The sequence below is a fragment of the Drosophila kikkawai genome, chromosome 2L (genome assembly GCF_030179895.1).
Source record: "Drosophila kikkawai strain 14028-0561.14 chromosome 2L, DkikHiC1v2, whole genome shotgun sequence".
Lineage (NCBI taxonomy): Eukaryota > Metazoa > Arthropoda > Insecta > Diptera > Drosophilidae > Drosophila > Drosophila kikkawai.
Genome location: NC_091728.1, coordinates 13,519,658 through 13,536,100, shown reverse-complemented (window position 1 = coordinate 13,536,100; position 16,443 = coordinate 13,519,658). Strand labels below are relative to the sequence as shown.

The 16,443-nt window shown below is 38.7% G+C and overlaps 4 protein-coding genes across 4 annotated transcripts; 1 reads left to right on the top strand and 3 right to left on the bottom strand.

The window, feature by feature from the left end:
- Positions 1-25: 25 nt before the first annotated feature.
- On the top strand, positions 26-1,307 carry LOC108081443 (myb/SANT-like DNA-binding domain-containing protein 4). The gene is made up of 2 exons (XM_017176631.3): positions 26-425; positions 482-1,307. The coding sequence occupies exons 1-2, from the start codon at positions 65-67 to the stop codon at positions 898-900; spliced, it is 780 nt and encodes a 259-aa protein (XP_017032120.1). The 5' UTR covers positions 26-64; the 3' UTR covers positions 901-1,307.
- On the bottom strand, positions 1,073-2,425 carry RFeSP (Rieske iron-sulfur protein). The gene is made up of 3 exons (XM_017176633.3): positions 2,228-2,425; positions 1,519-1,898; positions 1,073-1,403 (listed from the first exon to the last, which is right to left on the bottom strand). Exons 1-3 carry the CDS (start codon positions 2,319-2,321, stop codon positions 1,185-1,187), a joined length of 693 nt encoding a protein of 230 aa, XP_017032122.1. The 5' UTR covers positions 2,322-2,425; the 3' UTR covers positions 1,073-1,184.
- A 9,319-nt stretch (positions 2,426-11,744) lies between these two features.
- LOC108081357 (luciferin sulfotransferase-like) lies at positions 11,745-12,881 on the bottom strand. The gene is made up of 4 exons (XM_017176503.1): positions 12,592-12,881; positions 12,066-12,526; positions 11,941-12,004; positions 11,745-11,880 (listed from the first exon to the last, which is right to left on the bottom strand). Exons 1-4 carry the CDS (start codon positions 12,879-12,881, stop codon positions 11,745-11,747), a joined length of 951 nt encoding a protein of 316 aa, XP_017031992.1.
- A 1,058-nt stretch (positions 12,882-13,939) lies between these two features.
- LOC108081356 (sulfotransferase 1B1-like) lies at positions 13,940-15,110 on the bottom strand. Its single transcript, XM_017176502.1, has 4 exons — positions 14,785-15,110; positions 14,253-14,713; positions 14,133-14,196; positions 13,940-14,075 (listed from the first exon to the last, which is right to left on the bottom strand). Exons 1-4 carry the CDS (start codon positions 15,108-15,110, stop codon positions 13,940-13,942), a joined length of 987 nt encoding a protein of 328 aa, XP_017031991.1.
- Between the last annotated feature and the right edge of the window lie 1,333 nt (positions 15,111-16,443).

The window sequence follows — 16,443 nt, the reverse complement described above, 5'->3', positions numbered from 1 at the left end:
GCACGCAGGTGACAACCCTCTTTCCACAGCTGATTTTTGTTTACAATTGAAAATAAAAATAGAAATGCTTGGAAATGTTAAAAGATTGCGGGCGAAAAACTTTTCACCCGTGGAGGAGCGCATCCTGGAAACTCTGGTAACTGCTTACCAGGATGTGATCAAGAGCAAGACAAACGATGCGGTCACCTGGCGGCGGAAAGTGGATACCTGGAAGCGAATAGGGGCAGAGTTCTCCCTGCAGTCTGGGATGGAGCGTCCTTGGAAGGCTCTGAGGGAGAAGTACATAAACACTCGTCGAATAAGAAGGCTAAAGGGTCTGGATGGTAGCAGCGAAACTAGATCCGAAGAGGATCTGGCCATTACAACTGTCTCATCCATATGTGAGGATTTCAGGGAGGGATTTGAAGCCAGAAATGCTGAAGAGAGTAAGTAAAGTTGATGTAAAATTAGTTATTTATATAATATAATATTTAACTTTTAGGTAGCACTGATACTAATCCGGTTTTCAAGCCGAGGAACCTCTTGAGTAGCGGCTCTAGCGATGCCCCACAGGAACAGAACCACTCCGAGTATTCCATGCCCAATATCAAAGATGAAACACCCGATGACTTGGAAGAGAGACTGTCCAGCAATGCCCTAGCAGATGAAAAGATGATCCTTCTTAAGCTTCAGCAGGATTATTACCGCGATGAGAACTCCAGGGCTGCCGAGAAGCACAAAGTGGATATGGAGAAGCGAGGAATTGAAATGGAGCAGCTCAAGATGCAGATTGCCAAGGAGAAGCTGGAGATGGAACGACAACAGATAGAGGTGCAGAGCATGCGCCTAAAGAACGATCTGTTAGAGCTGGAAGTCCTAGAGCGACGGGGCAGAATCAGTGCCACTGAACTGAAGTCTTAAGGTTACTAACTTGGCAAACTTGGTATTTTAATTGGTACAAATCCAGCAATTACGGAAATGTTATAACATTTAGTTCATAATCCAAATAGATTTATAATTTATATATCAAATCACTAGATTTTTCTTCATAGTTCTTGTCCTTTCTCCCTCCTCAATTCGAATGATTGCTTCGTTTATGCTCTCAGACGTTTTGTTTGGTTGTTTTTATTAATTTACATCAATCCATTCACTATGTAGTTCTTGGGGCTTAAACGATAATAGAGCTGCAGGCGAGTGCATCTCCTCTAGCCGACAATGAGGAGGCCCTCGTTGGGGAACTCGTGGGTGGGCACTTCCAGGTTGAGGGGCGCCGGTCCCTTGCGGATTCTGCCAGAGGCATCGTAATGGGAGCCATGGCAGGGGCAATAGTAACCGCCAAAGTCACCAGCGTTCGCGATGGGCACACAGCCCAAATGCGTGCAGACGCCAATAACCACCAGCCACTCTGGCTTGATCACACGTTGCTGGAAGGGATAAAAATTAGTTTCGTATTTATAATAGAGTAGGTTGAATGCCAGGCTTAAGAATCGCTTTCTTAGATCCCCACCATGAGATTCAACCTACACTTGGGATACCTACATCATCAGTTTCCGGATCGCGCAGCGTGGATGTGGGAACCTGGCGCTCAGCATCAATTTCCGACGCAGTGCGGTGACGAATGAACAGGGGCTTGCCGCGCCACTTGAATGTCACCGACTTGCCCTCGGGGATGTCAGCCAGCTTGATCTCGATCTTGGCCATGGCCAAAACTTCAGCAGAGGCGCTCATCGAACCGATGAAGGTATTGATCAGACCCTTGGCCGCATAGGCACCGCCCACGGCTCCGGCTCCGACCAGCAGGTAGGAGAAGGCCTTGCGCTCCTCGGCGGTCTCATTGCGGCGACGACTGTCCTTCACGGAGTCCCGGCGATAGGGGCTGAAGTCGGGCACCTGCAGATCGGTGTGTGCCTGGCGGTTAGCTAGAATAAAAGAAGGGAAATTAGTTCTACTACAGACGGACTCTTGTACACTACGTTTATAAGGGCCCCTGCGGGGTCTGCTCCAAGTTATATGTCCTCTATGCCAGCCAAGATGCACCTGCAGCTCCTGCCCACTTTTTGTTGTTATTGGGCGGAGGTTATGTTGAAATTACGTAAGGAAATTTGCCAAATCTCCTGGGAGCTGACTGCCAACGGAATCCCCTCTGGATATCCATGTGGAAAACACTGCCAAGTGCGGTTTCTGCTCCTCCGTTTGTTATGTAATTGATTGTTTTTCGCTGGCTGCTGCCTCCTCGCAGAATTCTTACCCATCGAGTTGACGGCCACGCCGCTCGCCCGCAGGCCGGTGGTGATGGCCTGGGCTCCGCCTCGGACGTAAGCACGCGACACGGCGTTCAGCATTCTGTGTTGTTGTTGTCGTTTAACGAATTTAAATTATTTTCAGGTCGAAAATTTCGACGTTCGTCGCTTTCGTCTGCTGCTGAGCACAGGGTTGCTTGGGCGATAATTAGGGTTGTCACCTATTGAAAATCAGCTGATGCACTGACAGTCTGGCAACGCAGCTACCAAAAGTACCAGACCAAAAGAAATTTTACATGTTTGTTACTTGTATCTGTATCTTTTTATTGTATCTTGTATATTATATCTGTATCTTGTATCTCATATATGTATCTTGTATCTGTATCTTGCATCTGCATCTTGCATTTGTATCTTGCATTTGTATCTTCTATCTGTATCTTGTATTTTTTGACACGTACTGTTATAAATATGTAAAAAACGTAAACTATAAATAACTGTTCTACATTTCGTAACGGAATTTCAAATATACAAAATTTAACCAAATTTAAATCTAAAAAAAAAAATATTGTTTATTTATTGCTTTTTGTTCTATCAAATATGAAATCTAAACTTTTGTTTTATAATCTAGACCTGACTTATTGCTTATTATTATTTATACAGCCCTGATTCTTTTTAAGGTTTTGCCATATTTCTAATAACAGTACCTTTGATAAGCTTAATACTTACTCAGTTTCTAGACACCGTTCATCTGTTATGTCAAGCGATTAATTTTCCTAATTGCAATGCTTTTTTATTTTCAACCCTTTCATCCCCCAAAGGTAATTTCTGATTCAGCTTCCACCCCGTTTAAATGAAAACTACGGTCCATCGAATTAGCAACTGCAACGACTTGGCTTTTCCGCAGATGAGAGAAGGGGTTTCCATGGAAAACCGCTTGGACTAACCACCACCAGAGTTTTCCCGCTGCAGTGTTTCCACATTTTACCCCGCAGCTTCATGATGTCATTGATTGAATTCAGCTTTGAAGCTGAAACTCTTCCGCAAGGCTGCTCCGCTTAGCCTAATTAATAAGTAAATTCATGAGCTATATTTTTCATTTTCCAAATCGTATTCTGGCTGATCTCATCGGACGCATAAAATGGCAATAAAAAATTGCATAAAAAATGGCTGAAAGAAATTTGTTATGCGCATATAAGAAGGCAACTGCCCAATATTTGGCCCAAACTTTAAAACCAAAAAAGCAAAACCCCGTAGTTGGAGGCAGTAAAAAGCGCGTGGAAAACTCACCCGCAGCCGGCTGAAATGTAATTCCTCTGGCGCCAGCCCTGTGATTATCGAAAGTAGTTCTTTTTGATGTCGAAAGTTTGCTGCCAGCTTCCTCCCCCTCGGTAGGTGGCAAGTGAAAGTGAAAGCTAAAGCGAAAGCGAAAGTCTATTTTCCAGCCAGAAGGACGGAAATCTGCGCACATAAAGGCGCCTCTATGTACTTGCCACCCAACAACAACACACATAAAAGGGGGGAAACCTGCATGGGTGGAGAGGGGTGCTGGAGGAGACACTACGGAAAAGTGCGTGAATTTTTGGCAAGAAACAAAAACAGACTGCAGGGGGTAGAGGGTATAACGATAAAGGGATGCTCTAACATGCGGATTTTATTAGAATTTTGAATCATTTTTAATAAAATTTACCTAGGTATTGGCAAATATAATTAATAATAATTGGAATTATTTATATTAATTTATTTTAAATCCATGTAAAATTTATTGGAAGCTCACGTTGTGTAAAGATATACAAATCTTCTCCTAAAAACACTTTTTGTTTTGTAAAAATTTAAGTAAATTAGTTTTTTTCTCTATAAAAAATCAACTTCCAACCTATTTCTATATATTAAACTTAATTATTTTTATTTTTACCCCGTCGCCCACTAGGTATTTTCGTTACTACCTTTATCTGAAAGTCTGGAGAGTCTGTTTTTTGGCAGTGCGTAGGCCAGAAAAGTTGAAACTATGCCGCGTAGGCGACGTGGCAACGACAGCCGCCCCTGACAGCCTCTCCCTTGCCGCCCCCCCTTATTTCCCAACCACCAAACCCATTCCCTCCCTCCTCGCTCTCAACCGCATCCCCAACTCAGTCAGGCTCCGACTGCGTTACACTTTTCAGCAACTTTTACATGGGAAACTGGCGCCAACTACAACAGCAGCAGTAGCAAAAAACAACAACAACAACAACAGCAACGGGCCTATGTTTCAACCCTGCCCCAGGGCAGCCACCCCCCTGCCGCCATTTCCCCCTCTTTAACCAACACCCCCGTCCCTATCAACATTGCCAATTCCTGGGCGGCGTGTGCAGCGTTGCGGCTGCGGCAGCAACAACAGCAAGTTCAGCGGTAGTAACCAAGGTACACAGTGAGAAATTGTATATAAGATTTCAAATATTTAAAATATATCTACATATATCTAATCTATATTTTATATAGAAAGAATATGATACTGATGGAAAAACAGGTGTTTCCCATATAAAACAGCTAAAATAACTTATTTCTTTTGCTTGAAGAAGAATCTTATCTAATTCCAATCCCAATTAATCTTGTTAAAAACATATGATCTTCACCCAAGTAACAAATTATAATTATAAATAATTATTTTTCTCTGTGTAGAAGCGACGACGTTGCCTGCTTATCGCTACATCAGCCAAGCAGAAAGCTCAGCCCCATCGCACACCAACCAACCATCCATCCATCCCCTTGGCAAAGTTGAAAGTGGAAAATTGTGCGTGGCAGGCAAAAGTTTTCGTAGGCCTCCTCCTGACTGACAGTCCTTACCAGATGCGGAGGCACTGCCACGCCCCTTGCAACCACGCAACCCCCGCCTCTCAAGCGCCTGCTACCCCTTCTCCCTCCACCCACAGAATTTACCCATTTACAAAAACGAAAATTAAATGAATCAGAATCATCTGTGCAGCGTCAGGAGGGTGTCGAGGGAGCCGAGCCTAAACACCAAGGAGCTCTGGATCCTGGAGCTCTCTGTGGCATGTGCAGCTCGGTGCTTGGATCCAAAAATTTGGCACAGCTGGCGGTCATTTATGTGCTTTTCTTGTGCTTCTTCGGGCTGGGTTTTGCATTTGAAATGATTATTTTTCCCCCGACCAATGTTGCCGTTGTTGGCCAAAAAGAGGCTCAAGACGGGGCCATTTTTGGCCAGTCGGATTAGGTGACCATGACAATGGCCCGGCTACGTGTGTTTTTTATATATATTTTACAGGATAGGCCCGAGGGACCAAGGACTTTAAGTTGACCAAGTAATGATGTTCCATTAGGTTTCTTTATTTTTATATTCTTATGTACAATTTTTATATTTTTAAATTGAATCAATGTAGGGAATTTGGGTTGGGTTGGGTTGGGTTGTGATAGCTTCTTAACTATTTCAATATGTTTTTTGCTTAAACACTTGAGTAAACAGTATACATTTTTAACTTAAAAACAACCTGAAATACATGTAGATTCCCAAAATATTAAAAAATAAAATCTACGTATCCATTTTATATATTTTTACCTTTGGATAATTGGAGGTCTTTTGAAATTTATGTGGCTTTTGAGACTTTATAATTATTTTGTTTGATTTATACATGTTAAATTTTTATTATTAACTTTTTTTGTAAATATTACTAAGCTAAAAATTTAGTTTTAAGGCAATTATCTATATACGTGGTATTTAAAATAAAAGAAAATGTAAAATTAACCTTATTTGTTTACCATTAAACCTTAGACCAAAATGTCTCTTTCCCTTTAATATTGAGTTCTCTGACATGTTCACTTCCTTTTTTCAACCCAATTTCCTAGTACTCACAGTTTAGCCAAACACTGTGCCACCTTTAGCTATATCCATTTCCGATCCCCAGTTCTTCTCCTCTCCCTCTCCCCCATTTCAGTCTTTATCTTCTTCTCAGCTTGAAACTTTGTCAACAACTCTCGCCTTGCCTTGCCTTCGGCTAAGTAAAAAGAATAAAGTTCCTCCAGCAGGATTCGTTTTTATTTTGGGTTTAAGCGGGAATGAAACCTGCCCTAAATTCGGCCAAGCGGCTTACAAAAAAGAAAAGTAAGAGAAGAAGGCAAGCACGCGCAGCAGGAAGGCATCCTGGAGGAAGCGAAAAGGGACTAAAGGAAACCGACTACGTTGCGTTTTGCCTTTTGCAAAATTCCTCTTTTGCGGAGACGCAGCACGCATAAATCTACGGGCCCCAAATTACATTATTTTGTCATTTTCATGGGGCGGGCGGGCGAGCGCCGGCCGCCTCCCCTTCTGGGCTGCAGTGTCCTGTTTGGTCCCGTGTCCTGTTTTCTGTTTGCCCGCCAGGCACATAAAACTCTGTCAAAAATAAACTTTCAAGAAATAAACCCCACGCACAGAAAACACAAAAAAATGCAAAAGCTCTGGGGCAAAAGTTTTTCCCAGCAAAAGAAAAGCGAGGCAAGTACATTATATGCAAGCAGTTACCTTGGTGGTGGGGGGATTTTCCGCCTGGGGTTGCTGCGTGAAAGCGAAAGTGAAAGTAAATGCAGTCGCAGTCGCAGTCGCTGCTGGCTTCGGCGCTGACTGCGCTGCCTCTGTCGCTGCCGCTGCCACTGCCACTGTCACTGCCTTTGCCCCATTTCCCAACCCCCATTTTCCTAAAACTCCCTGCAAGTATCCAAGGACATTGCGGCCATTAAAAATGTAGCGGCAAAAGCTTCGGCTCGTAACCAACATTTCTTGAGACAACTGCAACTTGGCTTGACTTTTCTCTCCCTCTCAAGCTTTCTCTCAGGACTTGCTCTCAGGACCTTCTGCATTGTTTATAACTATTTCGTGGGAAATGCGCCTGCGTTGGCTCTCACTCTCTCTCTGTCTCTCGTGAGAACTTTCACTTTCCTCGGCTGCCTTGTCCTTCGCCTTCAACTTTCGCTTTCACCCTGAAAGTTCGACGACGTACCTCTCTCTCTCTCTCTGTCTCTCTCTCTCTCTGACTGGCTCTGCTGTCTCGCTCTCACTGTGGCAACTTCCTGTGTGGGCTTCCGGTTTTGTTTTTACAACTGATAAGGCGTCCTGCCGGCGCTTTGGACCTCGTGTCCTGCCTCCCCCCTGAAAAGTATGCTATGCTTCGCTCGCTCTCTTTTGGCGACCAGCATGGCGCCACTCTCTGCTTCTTCTTTCGGCCGCTGTTATTATGGCTGTGCGTTGCAAGGATCAAGGACGTTCAAGAAAATCCACGGCCAAGAACATGGAAGCCGAAACAAAAACAAAAACCCAAAGAGAAAAACAAAAACGAAAAGGAAAAGTAAAGCCAAAGTAAAGTAAATAGAAAAAAATGCAGGGCGTTTTGTGCCATCTTGGGAAAAGGGGGGAGGGAGGTTGGGCAGGGGGAGGGGAGGGAGGCTAGCCTGCGACTTTGACATGGGTCTCTGGGTTTGAGTGCGGGGTTTTGTGTTGTGTTTTTTTCGGCTGCAGCTTTCATGTACTATATATATATATATATATATACATTCCTGGCCAGATGTGCGTGCGCCGGCGCCTATATAAAACTTTCTTTTTTGGGGTGGTGAGGGAAACGGAAATGTAGATGGGGGTGTGGAATTTACTGCAGTCCTTTATGGGCGAGAAGAAGAAGAAGCAATCTCACTCCTTGGCATGGGAGAAGGAAATTTTGGTGGAAACTCACACCCATTAGACGTCGACCACTCGCTGCGTTTGTAATTTTGGCGCCTTTGTGCGTGTGCAGCGGTTGAATGAAAGGTGGGGGGGCGAAGTGGAGACCGGGAGAAAGGAGGAACGGGAGAAACTGGAGAAAGAGAAATAGAAAGGGCAAATGAGGAAAGAAACAAGGGGACCCGGAGAAGGTAAAGAATGGGGTCCTGTGGGCTCAGAGGGGCTTGCACAGTGACAGAATGTAATTTGATATATTTTCTGAAGGCATTTCCGATGCGTAATGGCTTGGGATATAGTTAGGAAAATTATTTTGGATTAACTTGAAATAGATTTAAAAAATGAAAAATATATTTGAAATTTTCCTGAATTCGTGTAATTCGTTTATCTAACTTTGAAATAAATAGATAGTTTAAAGATAAAAATAATCCCTATAGTTCTTTGATTTAAGTTGGTTCTAGATAGTGTAAAATTAATCATTTAGAATTAATATATAAATAAATAATGATCCAACTACATAAACAGTGTATTACAATTTAAATTAAGAACGATTAAATATTTATAAAGAATTAAAGAAAGAAATGCCATTGGTAAATGAAATATCTGAAATATTCTTAGTGTGTTTTAAAATACTTTAAAAATATATTCCCATAATTATTATTAATTTCCTAAACTCTAATTGTTAAAGAGTAAATAAAAAATTGTAATATAATAATTAATTAGGAATTATCCTCACATTTTAAGTCATGTAAAGCTGCTTTTACCTAACATAAAGTTTGAAAAATAATTTGTTTGTGGCTATAAACAAAAATGCAATAAAAACATAATAAATATTCTAAAATAATATTAAAAAAAAATATATAAAAATAATTAAAGTTCTATATTTTATTATTATATGAACAATTATATTTTAATCCCTTAAAAATCAAACACTTTCTCACCGTGTAACAGGCATATTTCCCTCAGTGTTATGTGAGTGACGTTGACTCCGTTGCGGTTGTTGCTGTTCTTGCTTTTTGGGTTCTATGTGGCACTTATATATACGACATACATATGTATATATGATACGTATATATAGGCAGCTGTAGTATATAGAAGTTGGATCCTTCCCGCATCCTTCACTTGCTTTCGTGTTGCAGGCCTGCTTTTCACCAAATTGCGTAGTTTCGGTCGGCTTTTGTTGATTCCTTTTCGCAATGGCAATGCAAGAAAGGCGAAAACATTTTCCCCGGCTCCAGATTTTCTTTGTTTGGCATTTTCCGCCTTTGGCTCTTTTCGCCTTCACCAATGTGGGTCGTCTGCTACTGCTGCTTGGTGTTTTCCTTTAGCTTTTCACGGTGCCATGCAGTGCACACTAATGTGTGTGTGTGTGTGTGTGTGTGCCTTAGTTTAAAGTAATTTTTCGGAAAATTATACAACGGGAGTTGGGTTGAATTTTCCAAGTTGCGGCCGTAGCCTTCTGTTTTTGTTTTTTTCCTTTTTTTTGTGAGCCGCCCTTTGGTTTTCCAAGGAGTGGCGGAAATTCTCTTTGAGGTTTGAGGTTTTATGTTGTCAGATTCCTTCTATTCCTCTTGCCCTCCCCCTTCATCATCTTTGCTTTTTTCCAAACAGTTTCTACGGTTTTCTAATAAAGTGCCTTGCTTGTGGCCAAGTGGTATGAGTTGTAGGCTTGGTTAGCTCGACAATTAATTGCAATTTTAAAGCTACAAAAATAACAGAGTTAGAGAAATTCCGGGAAATTTGGAGTAGCAACTGAGAAATGCACTTAGAATGATAGTCTTAAGTGTTTTATGATGGTAGTTTGGGAGTAGTAAATATATTTTATTTATATTTAATTTATATAAATGAAGTACGAAATAATTGATAACTTGTTACCTATTCCTAATATTAGGCTTTACTTTTTTAAATAGTTTTCTTTTGAAAATGTAAATATAATGGCAATTAAAATATTGTATTAAAAGGGAAAGCATTTATTACATCTTGGAGCGTTTTAGTTTTTTTGATTTTAATTTCAAATTCACACTTCAGTCTTCTTAACTATGTATATCCAAATTAATTAAATAAATTTAGTTCTTTATTTATTCAATCAAATGTTGCATTTTACATACACCAATTTCCCCTTAAGCCATCATTTCACTTTTCTTCATTCATGATTTCCACTCTCAATTTCACGGAAAATGTCAGTCACAACATCCTGCTACTGTCTTTGCGCTCGCCCTTTCCTGTTTTAATCTCAACCCTTCCAGGACAATTAAAAAACCGTCAGGATTAAATGTATTTGTAATTATATATTAGCTGAAAACGCTCTGTGCTGGTGTGTGTGTGAGTGTGCTTTTCCTTTGGGTTTTCTTTTGAGCTTTGATGCTGCGAGGAGCATGGCACATAGAAAATCCCGCTGCTATGTACAAGTTTTCAGGAACATAGGAGTGAGACAAGGGAAAGGACGCCGACAGGAAACACGAGCAGCAGGAGCGCCAGGAGGTGGGGCAGGAGTAGCATCAGCAACAGCAACATCACAGCCGGCTTGCATTGACAAGACATTACACTGTAAGAAATAAATATAATAATAATAAACATGGGTATTTGAATTGTGGAGTTTCAATAAAATTGTTAAAGTTTAATAGGAAATAAATAAAATGATTTTAATTGGAAATTAGTACAGAAAATAAGAGTCTAAATTTAAGCTTAAATTAATACTATATCTTTTTATTTTAATAGTGTAATTTTGTACTTAAATTTTAGTCTTATTTAATAAATTTCTACCAATTTTTCTGTTAAATATTCCACAATTACAGCTCTTTTCTTTCAGTGCCTCTTTTCGGCCTACGCACAAACACCATCACAGGGCGAGGGGCTCACACAAACACCAAGACAAAAGCACACCCACACAGATGCAGAGTAATTATGTTTCGCCAGCAGCTTCTTTCCCCCTCCAACCCTCAACTTGGCTCCTTTGGTATTTTTAGTTGCTGCTTCATTTTCTTCTTTCATTGCATATCTCCTGGGCGCTCTCCCCTCTCTTTATCACTCTCTTTTCTCCTTCTTATTCTACCCGTCTCCTTTGCTCCCACAGGACTTGGAAGGGGGGGTTGAATAGGCTCAATTGAAATTTGAGGATTTTTGTCTCAGTGCCCTAATTAATTTTACGTACCATGAAAATCATTGTTTGTTGCTTTTGCTTTTGCTATTTTGTTTTTGTTTTTGTTGTATTGTTACGCATAGCGTACATGGGAATAATGCAAAAGTGAATGTTTTTGAGTGTGTGTGTATTTCTTATGTTTGTGTTGCTTGTTTTTTTTTCTGCTTGTGTATTTGAGGAGGAAGGGAAATAATAAAGAAGGTCAAGGTATTAAAGGCTCAATTGAAATTTGAGGATTTTTGTCTCAGTGCCCTAATTAATTTTACGTACCATGAAAATCATTGTTTGTTGCTTTTGCTTTTGCTATTTTGTTTTTGTTTTTGTTGTATTGTTACGCATAGCGTACATGGGAATAATGCAAAAGTGAATGTTTTTGAGTGTGTGTGTATTTCTTATGTTTGTGTTGCTTGTTTTTTTTTCTGCTTGTGTATTTGAGGAGGAAGGGAAATAATAAAGAAGGTCAAGGTATAATTATAATTAACATTATCTTGTTATTCTTTTTTAATAAGTATTTGTATATTTTTCATAAAAATCATTAGACGACTTGATCTAGACATCTGTTAAAAATAATACCTATTTTTTACGCAAACCTTTTTAATATGCTTAATTAATTTTGGTTAATTTGTTTTGGAAACCTTTACACTGCCGCAACTTATTGAGTTACACTACTTCAATATTTTAACAGTGATTTTTTATTAACTCCACAGATTTATAGTTCACCAAAAATATCAAATTCAGTAATTCCATATTCCAGCAGACATCTTTGTGTCCATTTATCAATTTTGTCCACTTGCTCAGAGCTTAACTCATCCTTGTAAGAGCCAATTATTCCACGACGCATGAAGCTAAACAAGGAAATACAGATTACAATCAAGAAACTTACATAAAAAAGTTTTAAAACTTACTCAAAATTATCTTTGGTTTCATAAGCACTTTTAAAGAAGTTGGTGTGGTTTCCAAACTTGCTCTCTGAAAGAAAAATATCACTTGAGTTAATTAATTAAGAAAAACTTTACAGATGTCCACTTACCCTTCATATTCTTAAAATTTAAGTGGTTTAAAAGTTTCTCCATTTCACAATCACTCAAGTCTTTGTAGCCCAAGAACCTTGATAATCTCTTCACTACATTCTCAAGATCTCGAATCATCTCCTCGTAGGTTACAAAAAATATATTCTCTTCAGAACGCATTCTATAAAAGTCAACAAGATGCGTCCAGTACGGATTAAAGGCAATCTTATCCGCAATAAAGTCATCAATAAATTCATCCAAGTTGCCTTTCCAAGCAGAGATTCCGTGAAAGAAATGATATGTAGATATTATAACATCCTTGGGATTTCGAGCCACGTAAATGGTTTTACGTCCTTGGGTCCAGATTTCTTTGGGCAGAAATTGAGCAGGTAAATGGGATTTGATCAGGCGAGGATTACTCTGAATTTTATCACATGTTTCTATGGAATCCGCATGAACGGATGTATCAACTCCAGACTGCCTGCAAATATTTTAATTAAATATTATTTTAACTTTAACTTAAACTTAACTTTGACTTCAACTCACTCTAGATAAGGATTGCGAACATTTCCGTATTCGCTGAGAGCTCCTTCGTAGTCCAATTTATTAAGCAAAAGCCAAGCCAACTCCTGCATCCAAGTCGAACCGCACTTCATGACGGATACCAAGAAGACATCAGAGTCCCGGGTATTGAAATCATAGATCCTCTTGGCATAATCTTCGGTATAAGGTGCGGAAAGTGAGCACCATCGCTCACTCCAATCCTGTTCCAAGGGCAGCCACTCAGGACCCGATCCGTTTGAAGCTCGGCAGTGCACCACAACCCTTTCGTACATGATCAACCTCACTCAGCAAATCTTTAAGCGCGACAGAAACCTGCATCATTTTGTGTGTGGCTTTTATAGAAGAACAACCATAAAAGCTAACAAGATTGAAATAATTGAAAAACTTAATTTTAATAATTAATTTAACCGGTTATTTAACTCTAGCTAAAACCAGAAGAAAAGATAGCTCTGATTGCAAAGTGAGAAAGAAGAGTTTTATGGAAGAAGAAAATATATAAAATGTATAATATTTGTACTATAAATTATGAATGTTTTCTAAGGCAAATTCATTTTATTAACTTAAAAAAGTACACATATTTTGAAGCCTGCATTAATTATCAATGTTTAAGCATAAGCAAATACATAAAATATCTTAAAATGATTTCATCAACTGACCTTTTCATAAACAAAATAAAAAACTCAAACGAGAATATGAGTGTTTTTTTAATAAAGTCAAACTAATCAACAATATAACTATCACAAGCAAGTGGTGCTGGTTTTCTTTTCAAATACACTGCAAACTAGTTCTATTAAATGTAATTTCTATTATTAGAATTTAATTCTATTAGAGAATTTAAGAATTTTACCAAATTCCTTAAGATCAAGCAAAAATTATCGAAAATAATTATTAAATTCTTATTTAATATATTGTTAAAAATGTGTAAAATTTCTCTTAGTGAAAACAGGTTTCTTTATGCAATCAAGAGTGCAAAAATTTAATTAAAATTTATGAAAACATATTGTTTTGTCTCTGAACTAATGTTGCGATCACCTGCAGTAAGAAGGTAGGTTATTTAATCTCCAAACAAAACGAGAAATATTTTTCATAATATTTTTTTAACACTTTGTAAAATTTAAGAAAAATATGTATGATTTTTGGGCAAGTGCTTATTATCAAAAAATTAGCAAAATTATTAACTTCTTCAAAGGCTAAGCAAATTTATTCAATAATTTTTTAAGGTATTGATTTTTTTAATTCATGATTTTATTTGACTTAAAAATATTAGAACACATTTTTTTAAATTAAATTTAATTTAAATCAGTGTTGATCTTAATTTATTTCCACGTTATTATATTTCACCAAAAATGTCCGATTCACTAATTCCATATTCCTGCAGACATCTTTGCGTCCATTTATCAATTTTGTCCACTTGCTCAGAGCTTAATTCATCCTTGTAAGAGCCAATTATTCCACGACGCATAAAACTAAAAACAAAATAACTTACAAATAATTAAAAATTACAACAAATTCTAAAAACTTACTCAAAATCATCTTTGGTTTCATGAAAAGTCTTGAAGAAATTGGTGTGGTTGCCAAACTTGCTCTCTAAAAGAAAAGTCGCAACTAAATTCATAAGTAAACCTAAGAGAAAGTGTACCAACCTTTCATATTCTTAAACTTTAAGTGGTTTAAGAGTTTCTCCATTTCACAATCACTCAAGTCTTGGCAGCCCACGAAACGAGATAATCTCCTGATCACATCCTCGAGATTTCGAATCATTTCCTCGTAGGTTACGAAAAATATATTCTCTTCAGAACGCATTCTATAAAAGTCGATAACATGTGCCCAATGCGGATTAAATGTTATCTTATCATCAATGAAGCTATCAACAAACTGGTCCAAACTCCCTTCCCAAACACCGATGCCGTAAAGGTAGTGATATGTAGATACTACAACATCTTTGGCATTTCGAGCCACATAAATGATTTTACGTCCTTGAGTCCAGACTTGTCTGGGCAGGAATTGTGCAGGTAAATGGGATTTGATCAATCGGGGATTAGTCTGGATTTTATCACATGTTTCTAATGAATTTCCTGGGAAGGCTTCGTCGATACCCGAGTGTCTACAAATATTAAAAAAAATATCAGGGATCTCCCGATCACTCTCAAGCCTAATTGTATATTTAACACTCACTCTAGATAAGGATTGCGAACATTGCCGTATTCGCTGAGAGCTCCTTCGTAGTCCAATTTATTAAGCAAAAGCCAAGCCAACTCCTGCATCCAAGTGGAACCGCTCTTCATGACGGATACCAAGAAGACATCGGTTTCCCGGGTGGCGAAGGCATCGATTCGCTTTGCAAAATCTTCGGTATAGGGTCCAGAAAGTGTACACCATCTCTCACTCCAATCCTGCTTTATGGGCAGCCACTCAGGACCCGCACCATTGGGTCCTGTACACTTTACCAGGACAGTAGTTCCAATTAGATTAGGATATTCAATACACTTAAAGTCGTACATGATCTTTAAGACGCTGGAAGTCTTCAAAGGCGACTAATGGTTAAAGTGGTTGAAAGTGGCTTTTATATGGAACCAGCAGAAAGATAATGATATTTTTTTCTTTATCATTATCTTTCTACTTTCAACTCTTTTCTAGTTTATAGCTGAAAGATATCAATATAATAAACGCAGTATTATCTTGCTCACCATTTAAATATGATCCATGAGTAGTAAGGCCACATGTTTTTGCTAATTCTATAAGATAATGCACACTGAAGAATTAGTTAAGGCTATAAACGTTGGTTAACTGTAGAAAAAATAGGAACACAAAAAAATAAGTGCATTAGGGTGTTAAATTCATTGACTTTTTTGGAGATACTTTATAAAACATTTTTAATAAGCTATATTATTTTAGTTTATTTTATTTTTAGTTTAAAATAATCTATAACTATCTTTATTTTTAAGTGTTTTTATAACCGTTATCTATAACATTTCTTCAATGATCTCATTTGAAATCCTTGCTTAGCCTCTCTTGTATCCTTGAGAAACGCTTTGGGTTTCCTTTTTGTTATTTTCTTTTCGGTTGAAACGATTTTCCTCCTGCTGAATATTCATTTTTTGTGATCATTTGCATCTTTAGTACCACGAACACCCTGTTACAGTGATTTGGCCCCAAACCGAAGCTGGAATCTGGTATTTCTAACCAGAAAAGGGGAACCCGCTTCTCTCTGGGCTTTTCCTTTTGGCTGCCCACGTCTCATCGTTGCTTGGGAAATTCGAGAAAATTAGGTTATGCCTTTGTTGTTGCTGCTGCTGTTCTTGTTTTCCATTCTTCTCCCTCTCCCAGCCTTGTTGGTTTCCACGTTTTTTTTTTTCTCCTAGGTAATTAAATGCTGCCCGGCTGGACCGCAGTTACCAAGGTGGAAAAAGGGGGAGGAAAGTGGGTGGTGGTTGGGGACTGCTGCTAATCAGCAATCCCAGTCGATCTGGTTTTAGCCCCCGTCCCCTAGCGATGGGTGGGTAATGGGTGGGTGGTGGTGGAAATTATGCAAATACTGAACGGCGGCGTAAATTTTGTAGAACAAGGAATGTGGAAATTGTTTTTTCATTGCTGCATTCGGGAAAATATGCTCCCGGTCACAGTGAAAATTTTAATTAAAACTTGACAACACTAAGACTTGAGTTGCATTGCAGATTAAGTATTGTATTTATAACTTTAAATTTAAATTTGGTAAATATTAAGTTTGTAGCAGTTTTTAAGAGGTTTCTATGACAGCCAATCGAGGCACATTTTTGTGGCTAATTCAGAGATTTTCCTAAATCCTTTTATGAAATTTTAAGCTTATATTAGATA